General features: G+C 27.6%; 1 protein-coding gene across 2 annotated transcripts in view; it reads right to left on the bottom strand.

The window, feature by feature from the left end:
- Nucleotides 1-19,381, bottom strand: part of LOC107444927 (glycogen debranching enzyme) — a 43,654-nt gene that overhangs the window by 3,437 nt on the left and 20,836 nt on the right. For both annotated transcript variants that reach the window (XM_016059198.4, XM_087160310.1), the window contains exons 12-25: nt 18,419-18,520; nt 17,322-17,474; nt 15,652-15,802; nt 15,321-15,564; nt 13,850-14,112; nt 13,080-13,213; nt 11,359-11,492; nt 8,696-8,871; nt 8,495-8,597; nt 7,338-7,563; nt 6,861-6,972; nt 5,259-5,394; nt 3,628-3,740; nt 731-951 (exon numbers count right to left, since the gene is read on the bottom strand). In XM_016059198.4, the coding sequence (XP_015914684.2) occupies nt 731-951; nt 3,628-3,740; nt 5,259-5,394; nt 6,861-6,972; nt 7,338-7,563; nt 8,495-8,597; nt 8,696-8,871; nt 11,359-11,492; nt 13,080-13,213; nt 13,850-14,112; nt 15,321-15,564; nt 15,652-15,802; nt 17,322-17,474; nt 18,419-18,520 (2,268 nt within the window). The remainder of the gene's footprint in view (nt 1-730; nt 952-3,627; nt 3,741-5,258; nt 5,395-6,860; nt 6,973-7,337; nt 7,564-8,494; nt 8,598-8,695; nt 8,872-11,358; nt 11,493-13,079; nt 13,214-13,849; nt 14,113-15,320; nt 15,565-15,651; nt 15,803-17,321; nt 17,475-18,418; nt 18,521-19,381) is intronic.

The following is a 19,381-nucleotide window of genomic DNA, read 5'->3' as shown; positions in this document are numbered from 1 at the left end:
GCATAATACTTTTAATAAATACAAAATTTATACGAGTACCTCTCAACAGGGATGAGAGTAGCCAGAAAGTAAAAAAGAAGAAATACAACAATATATTATATATATATAACGTCGTTGCCGAGTGGAAGGATTAAAACAGGTCTTAGGCCGGGAAGGAGGGTACAAGATTTATTTATTAAAAAGTACAATCAATTTTTTAAAAAGTACAATATGAGATAATTATGAAAGAGTTTTAAGGAACTATTAAAATTTTTTCAGAAAATATCGGTCAAAAATTATGTTTCTATATTCATCTTGATTATCATAATGTATTACAAGAGGAATTTTGGAATTCTGAGCACCAAAATACTTTGCTGCTTTTCCTTGATGCAGGTCTTCATTCAGTTCAAATTAAAAGCCTTAATACTTTAAATATAGCTTTACTTGTTTTGTCTTTCAATATGCAGAATAATTGTAAATGAGAATATTAATAGGTGGAAAAAGATGTAGCCAAATTGTGTTTCAAAACAATAAAAAAAAATTGTCTGCATTTTGGAGGCTTCCGCATTTATGCCTTGAAGTCAGTATTTTCACGGTAATACAGTACTAAAGTGTAAGAATATAATGAATACTTATAGCATAAAATATAAATCACATTATATATATATATATAATCTTTTTTTTTTATAATTCTGAAAAAATACTCCATTCAACTAAGTAAAAAATACACTAGAAATTAAGTTAATCTTACCACAGACATTGCAATAGGAAAATTTGGACGCAGTTGAAAATCAGCCCATTCTGGAAATGCATTTACTGAATCTTTGTAAATTCCTCGCTTATTTATGCATTTGGAATCTTCTGGGGTTGGGTTTAGGTCAACATAAAAATATGCTTCAAAATTCTTCTTAATTAAGTCACTCCATTCCTTAAAAGTCATGGTTATAGTTTTTCCAGGGTAAGAAGAATCAGCTATCAATTAAAAGGAATAGTAAATGAGTATTTAGAAAAGTACACAAAGACAACAATAAAAATCGAAAGAATTTTAAAAATAAGTTAAGTATTTTAGTTATATAACAGATAAGCATGAGAGCGAGAAATGAACAAAAAGTCTGAAAACACCAATCAACTCAAACTGTTTTGCACAAAAGAAAACATTTATTTACATGCTTGTTTAAAATTTACTATACATGTACATTGACTGACAGACCAACTGGTAAGCTTTATATATAAATTATAAAATAGAATAAAATGAAAATAAAGTTTAAAAAATAATAATAATGTAGAAATATTAAGAAAAAATAGACATTTAGCATAACATTTTCTTTTACTATTTTCTATTTTTTGAAGCTTAGAAAATCATCTGCAGTCTCTGTTGTTTATGATGGGTCATAGATGATGGCCATTTCATCTTTTATTGCTTTCCTAGCTACAGCTGTTTCCCTTCTCTGTGTGTTTGTTCTCTTCATGCATCTTTGTGCTAACTGCTGTAATTGTCTTTTAAACTTGCCATCAGCAATTAAAAAAAAAGTTTAAAGAGTAAGAAATTCTGCCATAAGTCAGAAGAATCTCATGCCTGAATAGGGAAAACATTTCTCTTTCGAAATTATGATTACTGTACTTTGCACTAAAATTTAATCTAAAAATTATCCCTGCGACAATTGTGCTAAAAATTAATTGCTTCAAAATGATAACGCCAAAATCATTTCAATTTTACCATTTCTGTTGCACTTAATGAAATAGTGTACTCAGTTAATATTCTAAAATTTAAATACTTTTCTTAACTGTGACACATACTTCTCTTTTAATACCTTCAGCACAACAGCATTTCTTTAAAACTTTAACTTTCAAACTACTAGGGCAAAATTGTTGAAACTTTTTTTAATGATTAGAACGTTGATGAGACTTGTTTGCTTTGCACTAAAGCTTACTCCCTCCCAAATGAGTTTCATTAGTTAAAGTGATAACACTAAAGTTCAATTCACTATGTATGGTATATAGTTTAAATTTAAATGTTCTAATGTTATGGTTTAACACCCAGACAGATATTACTTATTTTGAACCATTTCTTTTCATTCTCATATCATTCATTGTTTATTTTGATGCATTCAAACCGTAGGTCAATGTTACATGGATTACTGATAAGTCCTGTGGCAGAATTTTTACGGGCTTTCTGCAAAAAAACTCTCTAGCACCAATATCTTTCTGCTAGATACTTTCAATAATTACAAATAAGTATATTACTAATGTAAAGTAATAAAAACACTGTGTATACATAATTATTTTCATTGAATATGTAATACTTCTTTATTCTAATAATATGGGCGATATTCTTGCATTTAGTTGGAAAGAAAAATGCACTTATTATTTCCTTTATCACATTTTGTAAATCATTATCACATTAAAAAAAAAAGAATTAAAAGTATTGAAATCCTTAGCTGTAAATAGTAAAAAAACAGATAGACCACGAACTCATGCAAATTAGACTCTTCAAAAAGGGGCTGCTCCAATGCTCGTTCGTTTCAAGTTTTGATTGTTCTAATAAATAATATCGGATTTTAAAAATTTCATGGAAGCAAAAGCAATAATTGCAAACAAAAGAATACAATCATTGCCTTAAAAAGTAAGTACTCGAATGCATGATTCAAATTTTCCACATCGTCTGAATTATATCAGGATTATTAAAAACCATGTGAAAATCAATAACTGCTGAAAATACAATGGAAACACTATCAGCGTAAATTGAACGTGACAAAAAGTGATTATTTAAATGTGCAATTCAAATTTTACGAGTAAATTTCTGCAGAAAAGAAAACCAAAATGTTTTCTTACCAATAGAAAAATCTTTCTGGAAGAACGCTTTAACGTTCTGCAACAATGCTGCCATGTCGCCGCGATTCTACCACAGAGCTGATAAGCAGTGACTAGAAATCATACTTGTGGTCATAATAATAGTATATTTAAGGGGTTTATGAAAAGTCACTCTAAGCATATTTTGAAAATTTTCTTCAGGCGGAAAACAGAATTCTAAGAAATTGTCTCTATTATACAATTAACGAAATGTAAAAATTAATTTTTCACAGGTGATACAAAACAAAAAGGTGGTTACATGACTTTTTTTGAGAAAGCTTTTCTTTTTAAAGGGTATAGAGCTGATAATAAATGGATGTATTTTTAATACATCCATTTTTGCTAAAAAAGTGCATTTAAAAACATGCTAGAAATTTATAACAAAATAGAAAGGTAGGGAATAATTGAAGGAAGTATAAAAATGCTTAATTCAGTATTTTTCTTGGTCAAAATTTTTTGTTTAGTTCATTTTAAGATATTAAAGCACTTATTAAGTAAAGAAAAATAAAAATGATTTTTTCCAAAACTTCAGAGTGGCGTAACCCCTTAACTTCATAGATACTGATATAAAATATTTTGTTCCCTTAAGAGAGTACTGGTTTAAAAATAAATATTTTGAATCAGTGTGTAAATATTCTACATTACACAAGTTAATAACATAAAATTCCAGAAATGTAGAGCTAAAATTCCATATATTTACACATAAAAGATATATACTACTTTGAATGTCATTAATATAAAATTACTAATAGGAAATTGGTTTTTATCTTTATAACTTTGGCAATAATTTTTACTTACGAACAGAAGTCCGTTCAACTTTGCAGTATGGGTAATGTCCAGCTTCATACATTGACCATAACCACCTTAAAGCTGACTTGCTAAGTCCAACAATCTCAACTGCTGATCCATTTCTGAAAAATTAAAATTGACTTTTTTAAACAATTTTCAGTAAGCTAAAACACATATTGTGTTTATTATTAAAATTCTATGGTAACTTTAACTTTTATTATAATAGTAGTTATACATTAAAATTAAATTTTTGATAAATATATGATTACATATTTGAATATCATGTATTTGTAAATATTAACAAACAAAAAAGTTTTACTAAGTCCTAATCTAAACACAAGTTATAACTTTCAGTTAGGTTAAGTTATATTTGAGAAAAATAATAAATAACAACTGCTCTGAATTATATTGAAAATCAAAAATTTTTTAAGTAATTTGAATTACCTAGTTTATTGCTAAGCCTTTATAGAGCATTTAGAAGTAACTTGAGACATTATAGCTATAAACTTTATCATAGCCTTGTGTAACTAAATATAATTACTTTATAACAATAATTAAAATAAAAAGTAATATTCAAAGAACTATGTATATAACTACAAAGTAAAAAAAAAAAAAGAATTTTCTTATAACTAACAAAGTATTTAAGTTCAAACAACTGAAAGAAATTGAAATAAAATCTTTAATAGTTTACTCTCCTTTATTCTAATGTTCATAATTAAAAATTTTTGCATTCAAATTAATTTTATAATTTATTTATCAAAAAATGTGGCAACCCTTTAACATTTAATATTAAGAACAAATGAATACACTCAATTTGTGCAGTACTTTAACTGTCTAAAAGACTAATAAAATAGTTTTGTTATCCATAAAAGAAACAATTAAACCAAAAAACTAATTTTTTTCCATGAAATCTATTAGAGAAGAACTGTTTTTGGATTCATCTATTTAAAAACACTTCCTCTCAAAAGAATATTTAAAATAATGAATATAATTGAATATAGAACAAAAATTGAAAGAGTTTTATTATCAGTTGAATCACAGCATCATAAATTGGTTCCAAGCTTAAACTAATACAATAAAACGCCAGCAGTTCCGTCAGGTATGTCTATACGATCACAGAAAAAATTTTAATAATTGGGCAAACTTAAAAGATTGTTTGTGGCTATGCTTTTAAAGCTTTTTTTCTGCATAGAACTGGCAATTATAGTTGTTCTCTGGTTTACAAGATTTTGATGTTTTTCTTGACAAAACCAACTAAGCCCACTTTTAAAAGTATTATCGATGAACGCCAAGTCAATTTTTTGATTTTATTGAATTATTAAAATTTTAAATTCAGAATTTTAATACATTTTCCTTCGATGCTAACAAATTTCCTCTTTGGATAATATTTATCTTTTTGAGAGAATGAGAAAAAATGCATGTTTTGTGATTGATCTGGTCTCCTCCCACTTGAAATGGCCCTTTTAGGAATTTGATTGCTAGTGTGACACCAGTTAAAAGTCTTTCATTCACCAATTAAGAACATTCAAATATAAAACCTATTTGAAATTATTAGAATTTTTCTTGTTTTATCAATTCAAATTGTTGGAAAAAAAATTATGTAGGCCCAAGCAATAAATAACATGACAAAAAGAACAAACCTTGGAGTTGCAGGTTTGCCTTTGTTTCCAGCCTTTTCTGAACTACCCATTTTATCCATCCAAGTACCACAGTTTGAGCTGTTACCCCCATATACAAATCCAGTATTCAAATCTACTCCTATTTCATTGTTAAAACCTGTAAAGATATACTTTATTAAAAAGTCAGAGAATTAAAGAATAACATGTCAAAACTTAGGAAAAAATTAAATAAGATAAATTTGCAAATTTCTTTATTTTAGAATAGATATAATAACTCAAAAGTAATTACAGTTTTTTAGTAATAACACTCAAATTACAATTTTTGCTTACATTATAAATCTTAAATATTTTATAATCAACATAAAGAAAATTATTGAAAGTTTCAAACAATTAAAAAGTTATTTTACAATAGTTTTGAGGTGATATTTAATTAGTATATTAGTAATGAAAAAATTATTAAATACATTTTGAAGCATTTCTTAGTGCTAAGTATTACTTACAAGAAAGTGTCTCCACAAATATAACATTAAATCCTTACATCAAAACTTTAACAGATTTTGAAAAGCTGAATTTGAGTATGGTAATTTTGAGGCTAATAGAATAGTTCTTAGCATATTCGTCTCCATAAAAACTTCTTATGCTGCGTATAACAGAAAGAAAACTGTTGTAACAATGGTAATGCTTTTGTAGTGCAGTGGCAAAGCCCAAATACTTTTTGTACATGTGAGGCGTTCAAAACTGTTAGTCAATATAATTTAATTTTTGTACTTTTTTTCTTATCTAAGATTTTGAAATTATTGCAATTTTGCTGTATTTTGAATACAACTTACTTATTTTTTTTTTAAATGACCAGCATGGTCATTTAAAAAAATACCAAGTAATATTAATGATGACACATTAAGAGTAATTTGTGCTAATGAACAGAATTAATAAATTACAAAACAAAACAGCTGCTACAACATAAGTAACAAAAACAGTTTGTGAAAACATAAGTAAGAAATAGTGATTTGGGGATAAAATAAAATTTTGAAAAAGATCTGGATGATCCTCATCTTATGCAAATTTCTCAAAAACAGACCTGGTTAGTTATGTTGAATGAAGTTATGTATGTTATGAAGTCTGGTTAGTTATGTATGTTAATGGAATGAAGTAGTTTGACTCTTTTTCATAGATTTAAAGTAGCATTAATTTTATTTTCAAAAGGAAACACACGTACACCAACGTGGTTGAATATAGTACTTCTAATTTGATCCTTAATAACTCTAATTTTCAACCTTCCTTAAACTGCCTGCTTCCCTGCCCATTTCCAGTTAACTCAATTTATTCAGAGAGTCGTTAAAACTTGATCAAAAGAACTAACCTAATACCATTTTAACCTATAACCTCTTGATCAAAAGAAAGGATTGTTTTTCCATTGCACCACCAAATCACCATGGTTGTTGTAATATTTTTTGATTAAGAACTGTATAAGTTTTTGAGAAACATCCTACAAACCATTCAAGAGGCTTAAAACTATATAGGATATTGTAATTCAGAGCCTCAAAATCTGTAAAAATGGCTTGATGATTTTTTTAAAACTTAATAATTATTTTTAATAAAAAGTAAGTATAAAAAATTTCTAACCTTCATCAGACATTTGTTCGTCTAATCTATATCCAGCATTTCTCTCACGAAATTTCAAACCTTGAAAGTGAGTCTGTAATGCTTCTTGAATAACATCATGAAGGGGTTGATCCTAAGAATCATGCATATAAAATGGTTATGCATGGGTTATGCATATGAAAATGGTTATGCATATAATGGTTATGCATATAAAAATAAATATTGTTCGTTCTCTAATCTTAACAGCATACTTAGAAAACAACGCAAGCACTCATTTTATATTATATTTATACTATCTAAGTGCCAGCTCCCAGGGTTGGCAAAAATTCAAATTTCTTTTATATTAAAATCGCTTTTTTTTCTTATTTAATTAAGATATTTTAAATTTTTTATATACATCAATCAAAACTCTGATTTAATATAATTATTTTCAAAGTAATTGTCAACTATTATATAACAAATAATGAAACTTATAAATATATAATTTTCTGGACTTACAAATTTTCCAGGCGGTTGTGGAGGAGAATCATCTTTAGGAAATATCCTGGATATCTTGTCTTTCAATATCTTATGGCCATCAGGAACAATATTGACATACTCTTGAATTGATTGCAACCACCACCATACAGAGTCTCGGCAGTTGAAACGAGCACACTCTCCCCGATCTAGAAGATTTGGAATGAGACCATGCCTCAAGCACCCACCAAATGCTAGAATTATGTACCTGAAATTTTGCTTTTGTCATTATTTTAAATTCAAATAATACTATGAAAAAGAAAATAGTTTTGAAAGCTTTAAAACAGTATTTTTTAATTTACTTTTTAAATTTGTTTATCAATCCAAAAATGAAAATATGGGGACAGACAAACATAAATAAAAAGGAAAATTATGTTTGTTTACATACAAGGGCATTTCCTTGATAAAGGACAAGATAACAAAAATAAAAATTCAATAGCATTCCTTTTTTAACAAATTTTTTAGTTTTTAATTAATCATTTCAAATATAAAAGTAAAAATTTTAGTTAAGTACTTTGTAAAAATAAAAAAATATACTTATTCAAATTTTAATATAGTTTGTATTTGTAATATCAGTCAAATAGAAATTATAATATTTGTTACAGGAGTTGCGCTGGAGCTTTGGCATAGAGTCAGTGCTTAAAGATTTAAAGAAACATCAGAACTTTCAAATTGTTCTATAAATGAAACATTCAAATTATAATGCTTCTATAAAACAACCACAATTAGCAGAATAAAATAACATGAGTGAACAATTAGATAATTTTCCAATTACTAAGTTTACAAAAATTAAGGAATATTTAAGAAAAAAATATTACATTATTCAATGCATTTAAAAATAATTAAAAATGGCAAAAATGCTTGAAAAATGAATTTTGATCTGAATTTCAATAACAATACATTTATTTGTTCTATAACATAAGTATTGGCAAGAAACTCAAAAATCTAAAAGAAATTAATAAAATCATAATTACAAATTTTTGTAATTATGATTTTATTAAAAGAAGGTTTAATTATTTTGATACTGGATTGATTCTATCCATGCAGATTTTTTCTTAAAAAACAGCTTTCTTTAAAAAAAATTAAATTCAGTGGTTTCATTAGTTAGTTGTCATGGTATTTAAGACATCATGTCTTACCTAGCATCTTCATATCTGCCTGTTAGAAGTAGAAGTCCCCTTAGAGAAATAAATGTATCTCTGCCCCAGTTGCGCATATAGCCTATAGAAAAATGTGGCAAACCTAAAAACAAAATATTACTTCATTTATTTCATTTATTAAGTTTAAAATTGGCCACAAAATATAAGAAGCAAAAGTTCAGTTGTAAAAATAAAATATACCTGCAGATATAGTGGCACAATTTTGAATAATTTTTCCTGAGACGTCTTTTTCTTCAGGGGGAGGATTTTCAAGGAATGGAGAGAGGAGTGGCAGAGGTGCACTTCTTACAATTCCACAGAGGATAACTGAGCCCAAAGAAAGAGCTTTAACAAATGTTGAACCATCAGATACAAACCTGAAATAGTAGGAATATTTTATAATAAAGTATAACCAGACCCCTGTGACAGAATTTTTTCGAATTATCTGTGACAAAACTCTGAAGAACTAATATCTTTCTGCAAGATACTTTTAATAATAACAGACATATATAAGTTATTAATTTAAAATTACAAAAACGAAGTTTACAAAGAAAAAAAAAGCTTTAATATATTTTTTTAATTAAACATGTAATATTTTTTTTCTTCTTATATTATGGGTGATATTCTTGCATTTTTGGGGAGGAGGGGAGGGAACGCACATATTATTTCCTTCTTCGCATTTTGTAAATGAACGTCCCAATAAAAAAAATAATTAAAATTCATGAAATCCGTAGTAGTAACTGCCGAAAAAAAGATCGACGACGAATTCACGCAAATCGGACTCCTCAAATGCGTGTTTCATTTCGAAATTGGGTTGTTGTAATAAATAATATCGTATTTCAAAAAACTATGGAGAAATCAATAGCAATAAACTCCAAAAATTTGATAGAACTATTGCCTTAAAATGTAAATACTCAAATGCATGATTCGAATTTTCCATATCGTTTGAAATATATACCACCTTGTGCAAATTAATTGAAACAAACTTTTTTTTTCGTGTTTTTCAAAGAAGATGTTTTGAGGTTGTTTCGGTTACAATGGGGTTGGACCTTTGCAGCCTATTGACGGTATGATGCGTTCTGAGCAGTACATTACTATTCTGGGTAAAAAAGTTGTTCCAGAGTTGAAGAAACGATACCCTGATGAAACAGGGATTTTTCAACAGGATTTAGCTCCTTGCCATACGTCCAAAATTGTCAAGAAATTCATGTCTGAGAATCAAATTGAGACATTGGAATAGCCAGAGAACTCTCCGGATATCAACCCAATTGAGAATCTCTGGGCCATATGCAAGAATCGCCTATTAAATATGGACTGTACAACTATGGAGAAGCTAATCAGGGCGTTAATTCATGTGTGGTACAAGGTCACAAATATTATAAATGACAGTAAAAAATTAGTGGAATACATGCCGAATCGTGTCCAAATGTAAATAAAATGTTGTAGAGATCATATTATGCACTAAAAATTTTTGAGTTTGTATAAGTTTAAATAAAATAGAATTTTCTCTTAGTTTTCTGAATTTATTGAGTTTGTTTCAATTAATTTGCACAAGGGTGTAGAGATATTTAAAAACCACATGAAAATCAATATCAATAACTGCCGAAAATACATTACAAACAGGACACCGATTTACAATAATATTGGCGTAAATTGAGAGCGTCAAAAAGTGGTTATCTTAATGCATGATTCAAATATTACGTGCAAATTTCTACAGAAAATAAAAGTAAAATTGTTTGCCTTTTTCAAAAGAAAAATCTTTCCGCAAAAACTCTGTAATGTTCTGTGACAATGTCGCTGCTATTCTGCCACAGGGAACCAGACATTTAAATAGTAGATCTCATGGTCAAGAGAAAAAAAAACTTATCATCACACAAGTTGACATCAAGTTAAATGGAAATAGATTGCCCCATTATATGGCAAATGTGATGTAAAGGAATTTTTCCAATTCGGTACAAATGGACACACGATTATGAATAAATGAATCTCAATTAGATTACATAATTTCTTGAAGTAACAAAACAAAACCGCAAAAAGTAAAAACAATAATAAATATGAGCAAGTATTACAGTGAAAACATCAGTGCTGCTCATCTGACATAAAATGGAATAACCTGATTCCATAATCATACTAAGAAATAGACAGGAAATATTGATTCCACTTTAATTCATTTTATTACTATATTATTATATTATAAACAGATCTTAAAAAAGTGAAGCGATTAATTTTTTTAATTTACATTTCATTTGGTATGAAAAAGAATAAGGCATGAAAAAATTAAGGTATATGGGAAATAAAAGGTTAAAATGTTTCTGTGATTATAATTAAAAACATATAATTATTTAATGAAACAAAATTTTAAAATCACTAAAATTGTTTCAAAAATTCTTGAAATGGTAAATTGTGCAAACAAAAACTTTCAAGAGACTTTGAAAACAGTTAAATAAATTCAAGTTGTATACCAGTAAAAAAAAATTTTATTCCTTTAAATAAAGCTTCAAATAAAGTTTATTCTAAGTTAAGTGATATATTAATGATGAAGATCATTAAAATATCACTAAACTTGCCATTAACGTAGCTTATTAATTACAATGTGCAACTTAGATCTTAATATGAACGATTTGCTATTTCATAAATAATTACAGAAGAGCACAGAAGATAAAAAGTTTCTTTACCAATCAATATAGTTTATACATAAGAGGGTGAATTATATGGATTTATGTATAACTTCATCATTTAGATAAAATAAAGATGTACTCATAAAACTTAATAGACTATTAATACAATTTTAATTAGCCTAATCAACTATATTTGCACATTATATAAATCTCCAATACTTTACTACAAGTAGAAAAAAGACATACTCTGACATTTTTCGCCAAAGTGAAGCAATTAGACTACTGTAAGCTCCTGTGATAATTGTATCAAAGTAGCAAGGAATGAGGTAACGTGGTAGCTTACGCAAACTGTCGAATGCAACTTGAAACCACTTTCCAAGCTATGAAGTAATAAAAAAACAATATTTTTATAGAAGTTACTTCAATATAATTAGCAAATAAAAAAAATTTAAACAGATGAATAATAATTTTTCCAATTATAGAAACACATATAGCACAATATAAAAGCTTATTGTTTGTTTTTATAGAAAAACTTTTTTCTCAACTGTTTGTTTCATGATTAAATTTTTTAAGTTTTTGGAACAAAAATACTTTATGAATGCTAAAAACAGTTTTGTAAGTTAAACAAGTATAGTTTTGAGTTTTATTAAAAATGGTAAATGCATTCAACATGCATAAGTAAGAAAAAAATGATAAAATTATCTTAATATCTGTAAATTTTTCATTTTTAAAAAAAAAAAAAAAAATTCTTGAAAACAGTAAGAAAAATAAGATTTGATTTATTACTTAATAGAAAATAAATGGTTAAAAGATAACTTTACACTTTTTGAAGCAACAAATTCATCAAATAAATTAACAATTAATAAAGATTTTTTTTTCCTTAACGGTGCACATTTTAAATAAAATACTTAAGATCAGGCGGTTTCTACAGAGGTTTTTAGGACGAGCCAACCTGTTTGATATTTGAGAAAAATTGCCATCCTGCATTCTCTTTGAATTTGATTTATTAAAAAAAAGTAGTCTATTTATTTGAGACGATTCACTTTCTTTTTTTTCCCTGTAAATCCATGTAGTTTTCCAATGGCTTTTTGGGCAGTAATTAATCGTTTCACGGCCATAATTAATAGTCTTTTTGTCTATTTCCCCATGTTTTTTTCAAAATCTGATATATTTAATACGTTGTTATGACAAGCACATTTGAACTTGAGCAATCACTTTTTTTAGGCATTTGATTCATAATGATTCCATAGTAATTTCATGACGTTTGATCATAGTTTATTTGCTTTAAATCCATATTAATTTCTGTTTGCTTTTTCAGCAGTTATTATAATTACTTAACTTTTTTTATTCATTTTGGCATTTTCTAAATCTTGATATGTTTAGTATGTTTTTGTTATGACAAACATTTTCAAAATTCTAGGATAATGCTCATTTTAAAACCACTTTAATAAAATGTATGAATTTAACTGAGGAATTACTTTTAATTAAACTAAAATAAAAATAAGATTTTTCAAAAAAAATAAGAAATAATATTTTTGAAAATAAGATTTTTTTAATAGTAAAATTAGAAAATTTATTTTTTGGGAGTATCTTAAAAGTTATGCAAATATTTGCAAATAGCAATGTCCTTTTTTTGTGATGAGTTCCTTTCCCTAGGGAGAAATAGTGCCATTTTCAGTTTCTTGCACCTTGACCTTTTTTAAGGTCTTTTTTAGTATGAACCCTGCTTTAGATCTTTAACAAACAATAACTTTCAGATGCATCTATACATTAAAGATTGGATTCTAATAACCATCATATAGTTTTCGTATTTCTATTATGACTCTTGAGATAAATTGTTTATTTTTCTAACCTAAAAATAACAATTCAAATTTTATATATGTTTTGATAAAAAGAAGCAAAAAAATTCTAATAACGTTTTCACAACCATATACATATTCTCTTGGATAAATGAAAAAATGTCTTACATTTTCAGTAGAGGGATGATCAATTAATCGAGCTACAATATATTCTGGCAGCCAATTTCCTTGGCGTAGGTTATCACAAAGAGGATGGCCAAGATCATCCTCTAAATGAATATTCATAAGTTCACTCATAACACCTAAAAATAAAAGATTTAACATCAGTTACAGTTATAAATTTCAAACAGTAGAGCCTTTATCAATTGTTTCTCATGGGACCAATCATTGCGAATGATAGTTACAGGAAAACTGGGAATGTGGGTCAACATAAAATATTAAATACTGACTTGTAACTATATAAAAACAAATACTAAAGAATTAATAGACCTGAAATTTAATAAGTTTACAGCAATTAAGAAAATTTTAATTAAAAAAATTGTATGCTTATAATGCAAAAGAAGGAGAATAAATGAAATTCTTAATTTGAAAAATTGAAACTTTTGATATGAATACATTTATTTTTTCCCAAAGCAAAAAAAAAAAAAAAAAAAAAAAATTCATTCCTGTTCATTTTCTGTATGATGGTGCAAATACATAAAGTTCCTCTTTGTTTCAAAGACTTCAATGAAAAAATTTGGGTTTTTAGGTACTTCAAACTCAAATTAATTTACCTTTAAACACCTTTAAGCACTTTTTAAAAATGCTACGCACCCTGAATAAGAAAAGCTGGAATACTGAAATGCAAGATATGTATTTTTTACAAGTACAAAATAGAACATAGCAAGGAAAATACATACAAAATAATAAATAAATACCATAATAGTATAAAGAATTACCTTGAAGGCCACAATAAACTAAATCTCCATAGCCTGGTAGATTATAGGCATTCCTTCCTTTTCCTTCATCCCTTTCTTCTGCATCACAGCGAAAGAGAATTCTATTCAGATCAGATAAAGTGAGGTGTGATAAAATAGATTCAAAATCTTGAGTCCCACGTTTCAATATGTTTCCACTATAAGTTCTCATTCTATATCCGAATTGTGAAGCACAAGATCTGATTTTTAAAATGGCTGCTCTAGATTCACTATCAAGTGAGACCCTATAAGACAAGAGTAAAGATTAGAAAATCAAAAATGTTTATAAATTTGCTCGCTAATTGATGACTATTTTTGTATTTATCTTCAAAATTGAAAAAATGAATTTAATTCTTTAATAACAAACTGTACACAACCAGCATCTTAAGAGACAAATGTGACACTCATAAAATCAATATGAAAAGCCCTCATCCGACAGGACAAAATTGGAAAAACCAACATATTTTGTGCAAAAAAGTATATAAATGTTTTTTGAATTAATTTCAATAAACTTTAACGGAATCATGGTGGCTCAGGAGAGAGAGCCTCCCAATGAGGTGGCCTGGGTTCGAATCCCAGTGATGCCTGATCAATAGGAATTTTGCATCTGACTCACATCGATCGCAGTGCTTACGTAAAATATCTCCAGTGGTAGACAGATCATGGGTTAGAAACTAGAGTCCCCTTGCCATCAGGCTAACTGTGGAAGGTTTCTGTGGTTTTTCTCTCTATGTAACATAAATGCTGGTTAGTTCCAGTAAAATGTCCTCCACAAAGGCAAATTTCTCCCAATACTTGATCCAGGAATTCCATTGTCTTTGGTATTGGATAAAAAATTACAAAGCTATGGAGTTGAACATTGGTAATCCTAAACTCAAAATTGAGTCTCCTTTTCTAAGAGGGTAAAAAGATAAAATAAACTTTAAGGAAAAAAGATATGATTCAAAAATAGAAGGTACAAATTCAGAGGGGGGGATTTAAATCCTTCACCTTTTTTATTTTTTTCTTAAAAAATATGTCTATTTAATTAAAATATGGTCAAAACAAATGTTGATAACACTTATTTAAGAATTAAAGATTTATACCTTGTACATGCAGTAAAAGGAATACATACATAGTACATAATTTTTCAACAGAATGCTAAAAAACTTCGTATAATTTAATCTTTCTTGTTAAACTTATGTTTTTTAATTTCAAAATGTTGCATACATATTTAGTTAAAATGTTATAAAAAAATTTATGGTACTTAAAGGTTCTTTTAAAAGAAATGAATATTGTTCTCAGGAAACTAAAAAATAATGAAGTTATTGTCAATTGATATAAGAAGTGAATTCATTTCAGCCTCCTAGGAACTAAATTTATTTTTTCTGCAGCCCTCTTTAAAAAAGAATTGCATGCCTTATTGTAATTAACGATTATATCATGAAAAGAAAATAATAACTAGGCAAGTTACCTAAAGACAATAACTGAGCCTGGAGGAAAATGTATAAAATCAACCTCGTGGTATCCATCCTCAGTTGCACCAGCACTTTCGACCATTTCACTCTCATATATTGGAATATTTTCTTTTAATTTCAATTCAAAATCAGTCAGACCATTGATGAAAACGTCATCCTTCTTGAAGTTAGGTCCAATACTTACTCCTGAATGATTGACAGGAACAAGCGAACCTTCTAAGATTATTTCTTCAATCACACCTAAAAAAAATTTTTTTATAAATTGGAAAGAAAATGACTTGAAATGGAATTCCAATATAAACATTACAATATATAATTAATTTTAACCTTGTACTCTTAAAGGACGAGCATACGTAGATTCAGTTGGCTTTGAGGGCATGCTAAAGGCAGTTCGAGCAACCATTATCACAGACTGATGAGTAGCAGGGCAATGTCTGGTAATTGCAACAGTGTGTTCGTCACGTTGATCAACAAATACCTATTTATAAAATATGTCATAAAAATATTAAAATACAAAGAACTCGAAATAAATATAAGGTAAAAATATTATTTTCTAAGATCTGAAAAGTTTGAACTTTCTCCAAATCAAATTCATAATTTATAGAATAATTTTTAACATTAATACGTTATAGATTAATCACATTTTATCATAAATCATGATAAAAACAATTTTAAATACTATAATAAAATTGAATAGAAAATCAAAAAAAAAACATTTTCATATAAATGCAAATTAACAAAACAAATTTTCAATGTTGAACAAAATATTGAAGAAAAGTTTGGTTAAATATTAAAATTAAACACAACGTAAAATATTTTAAAATAAATAACTAGTTTTATAATACAGTAAAACTATTGTTGAAAATTTTTAACTGATCAGTTTTTGCAATAGTTTACTGTAATATCTATTGAAATAGAAATGTTTTAAGCCAATGTATGATTATTACAATCAAAATAGTTGTTGTAAAATTAGAGGATAACAATTTTTATAGGTTTTCAGATTATTTTTTTATAATATATCAAATAATAGACTTTGAAATGCATGCATACTATTTTTATGACTACTTATTTCTTAACTCATATTTCTAATAGCATAATACATAATTGGCATTTAATACTTCAAATTTGAATACAAAATTAGAAGTACAATTCTTATTTATTATGTATTTGTGGGGATGTATTTATCGACAATGTTAACAATCATCTATGAAAAGGTACCCCACTATAGAATCGAGTTAACATGTCTTATATACTAGTGAAATAGAATTATATTTTTGTAGTGGTAGATACACTACAATACTCCCCCACCAGAATTATAGCTGTGATAGAATTCGATGAACAGATACCTCTAGTTGATTCATTGCTGTTTTGTGAGAAGCTGGGAGAGCTGTATTAAGTTCACAGTCGTGGTTGCTCCTGTGTTGCCATTAGCAATCGAGTGAACACGTTGTACGTTATGTGTGATCGAAACTGAGTAGCAACAGCACGAGGAGGTGGAAAATGTCGCAGTCACAAGTAGCAAGTCAACTGTTCAATGTGGATCATTCATTGAAGTAGGGGTGTTCAGATCAAAGTGGGCATTACTGTCAAGGTAGGCGTGTTCATATTGAAGTGAGTGTTTCTGAAAAGATAGGCGTGTCACAGCACGTCCGGGTCACCAATGTGAGGAGAGCTGTTATCGACCATGTCAACCTTCATCTATGAAAAGGTACCCCAACATAAAATCGACTTAACAAGTCTTATATACTAGTGAATTGGAATTTAGATACACTACATATTCTTATAATTTAATATTTTGAAGTCACAAAGGTGTTAGGTACTAAGCCAAGATTATAATATACGCCTAACAATAGACAGTCAAGTTTGATTTTATATCCGAACAGTTATAATAGTTTTAGTGGCAGTCATTTGAAAGTTAATGTTCTTGGGGGAAAAAAACAGAACACAAATGAGTTCTGGTGAATATATTTATATTAGAAAGAAATTAAAGTTAATACCTGTGAAAATCCAGAAGATCCCAGTTCTGAATGTAACTTGTTAAGAGCTCTTTTACCAGCAAGGATACCACTTTTGGCATTAATAAAGCCTCGTTTAGGTTCAGGATCATCAGTCCAAGAAGTGAACAGTCTGGTCTCTGAAACTACATGTATCTAATATAAAAAAGAGAAAAGAAATTCTAGCTACAAGAATATATCAGGAAAAAAAAACAATTTTGCAAAAAAAGTATTTGGTATCATACTTCTAAAAATATTTCTTTCAATTCCTAAAGATCAATATTAAAAAAATAATTTTTTTTTTTTTTAAATGATGCTCTTCATTTTCCAGACATTTAGTTAAAGCTATAAGCCATATTAATTAAAACCATAATGTGATAATTATTTTTAAGTTTTAAGTTTTTTTTATTTTCATTTATTTATTTATTTGTACAATATTAAACTATAATTTCTACGAGCTATATGTATACATGTTTAATTTTACATTTAAATCAGCTTGATTTATACATTCAGTACTTTCAGAGGAATACAATTGTGTATTTATTTCAAACCATTATGGTAATTTAAACAGGAACCAGCTTACTAATTTTGACAGCCCTATCAGGAAATAAATATATAAAAAATAAAGTGCATTGACATAAAATTCAATGTTTCTTCATACATAGTGATTTAAAGTGTTATTTTAAAAGAAAATTGAAAAAAATAAGTTTCTAAAAGATTTTAAAAATGAAACATAATAGTCTAAATAATATTGCAAATAAATCCTACACTTTAACTTTTGGTGACTTACTGTTAATAAAAAATCAATATTTGCTTTATTGTACACAGTTTACTTAAGATAATACTTAATAACCATGAGCATTCTAAAACAAAAAAAATTTAAAAATCAACTGGAAATGGAACCTAAATGTTAATGCTGTGTTGATATGCCCTTTAATAATATTTCTAATTAAAAAATATATATATCCTTTAACTTTCCAATATTAGTGAAGCTACCTTCTATTTCCTTCCCCAACTGCTTAAACTTCTATTTTCCTGTAAAATTGTTTAAAAGTTATGTTTATTGCCTGCCAATTTTATAAGAACTAAAATATGCTTACATGATGAGGAACTAATTCATCATATCCCCAACTACTTCCAGTGGAACAACAAGCCATAGCCACCATTGAAGCAGTAGGAAAATAATCATAAACTGACCGCGTCTGAAAACAAAATAAATTTTAAATATAGATGCAATATAATTTAATTATAGTTTACAACAAAAAACATTAAATTTATCGTTACATTTTATAAAAACTATAATCATATTTACACAGTGGAATAATAAGATTAAAATATAATCTAAACTATCTTAAACAAGATATTTAATGCAATATTTTTTTTAAAGTTTAAATAATTATTTTTACATCTTTAGAATACCATTGTTTGGAAGAAAAATGGCAGATTTATTAAAAACACAACATTTACAGTAACTAAAACCTAGCAGAGTCAAACGTGCCTATTGTGAACTTCCTTAATCAAAAAATTTCTTAGCTCTCTAAAATTTTGTAAATAAAATCATGGGCAATTTGAATTTTAAATTGAATAATTCAAATTCTATCAAGCCTAAAATTTTATTTTAGTTGACACCAACTTTATAATTATAATTTTTATTAAAAGCCAGGTGTTTCTACAACAGCCTATTGTGAGTCAGGGCGTCACGAAGGTTAGGGCTCCATGATTTCTTAACAAACAGCTATGATGGTGGTCAACACTCCATGCCGAATATCCTTACTTCCCAGACAAGCTAGTATACATCAATCTTGAAGCTTTGTAGGCTTTAAGCCACCACCAGGTATCAAAGCAGAGTTCTTAACAATGATAGTTCAGTGCCTTAGCCACTAAGCCATTGCTGATTTACAATTTATACTAAATTTATTATCTTAATTTATTCATATTTTATTATTAGACAAAGTTTCTCACTAATTTTTGCATTACTTCTGTAGAAAAAATATTAGATTGTTAAAAGAGCAATAAGAAAATACAGGTTTATTCATGCAATGCATACTAGTTACAATTTAAAT

Source organism: Parasteatoda tepidariorum, chromosome 1 (assembly GCF_982258835.1).
Source record: "Parasteatoda tepidariorum strain Cologne lab strain chromosome 1, Ptep-v5.0, whole genome shotgun sequence".
Classification (NCBI taxonomy): domain Eukaryota; kingdom Metazoa; phylum Arthropoda; class Arachnida; order Araneae; family Theridiidae; genus Parasteatoda; species Parasteatoda tepidariorum.
Note: the sequence above shows the minus strand (reverse complement) of the source record. Positions and strands in the feature narration are given on the sequence as shown.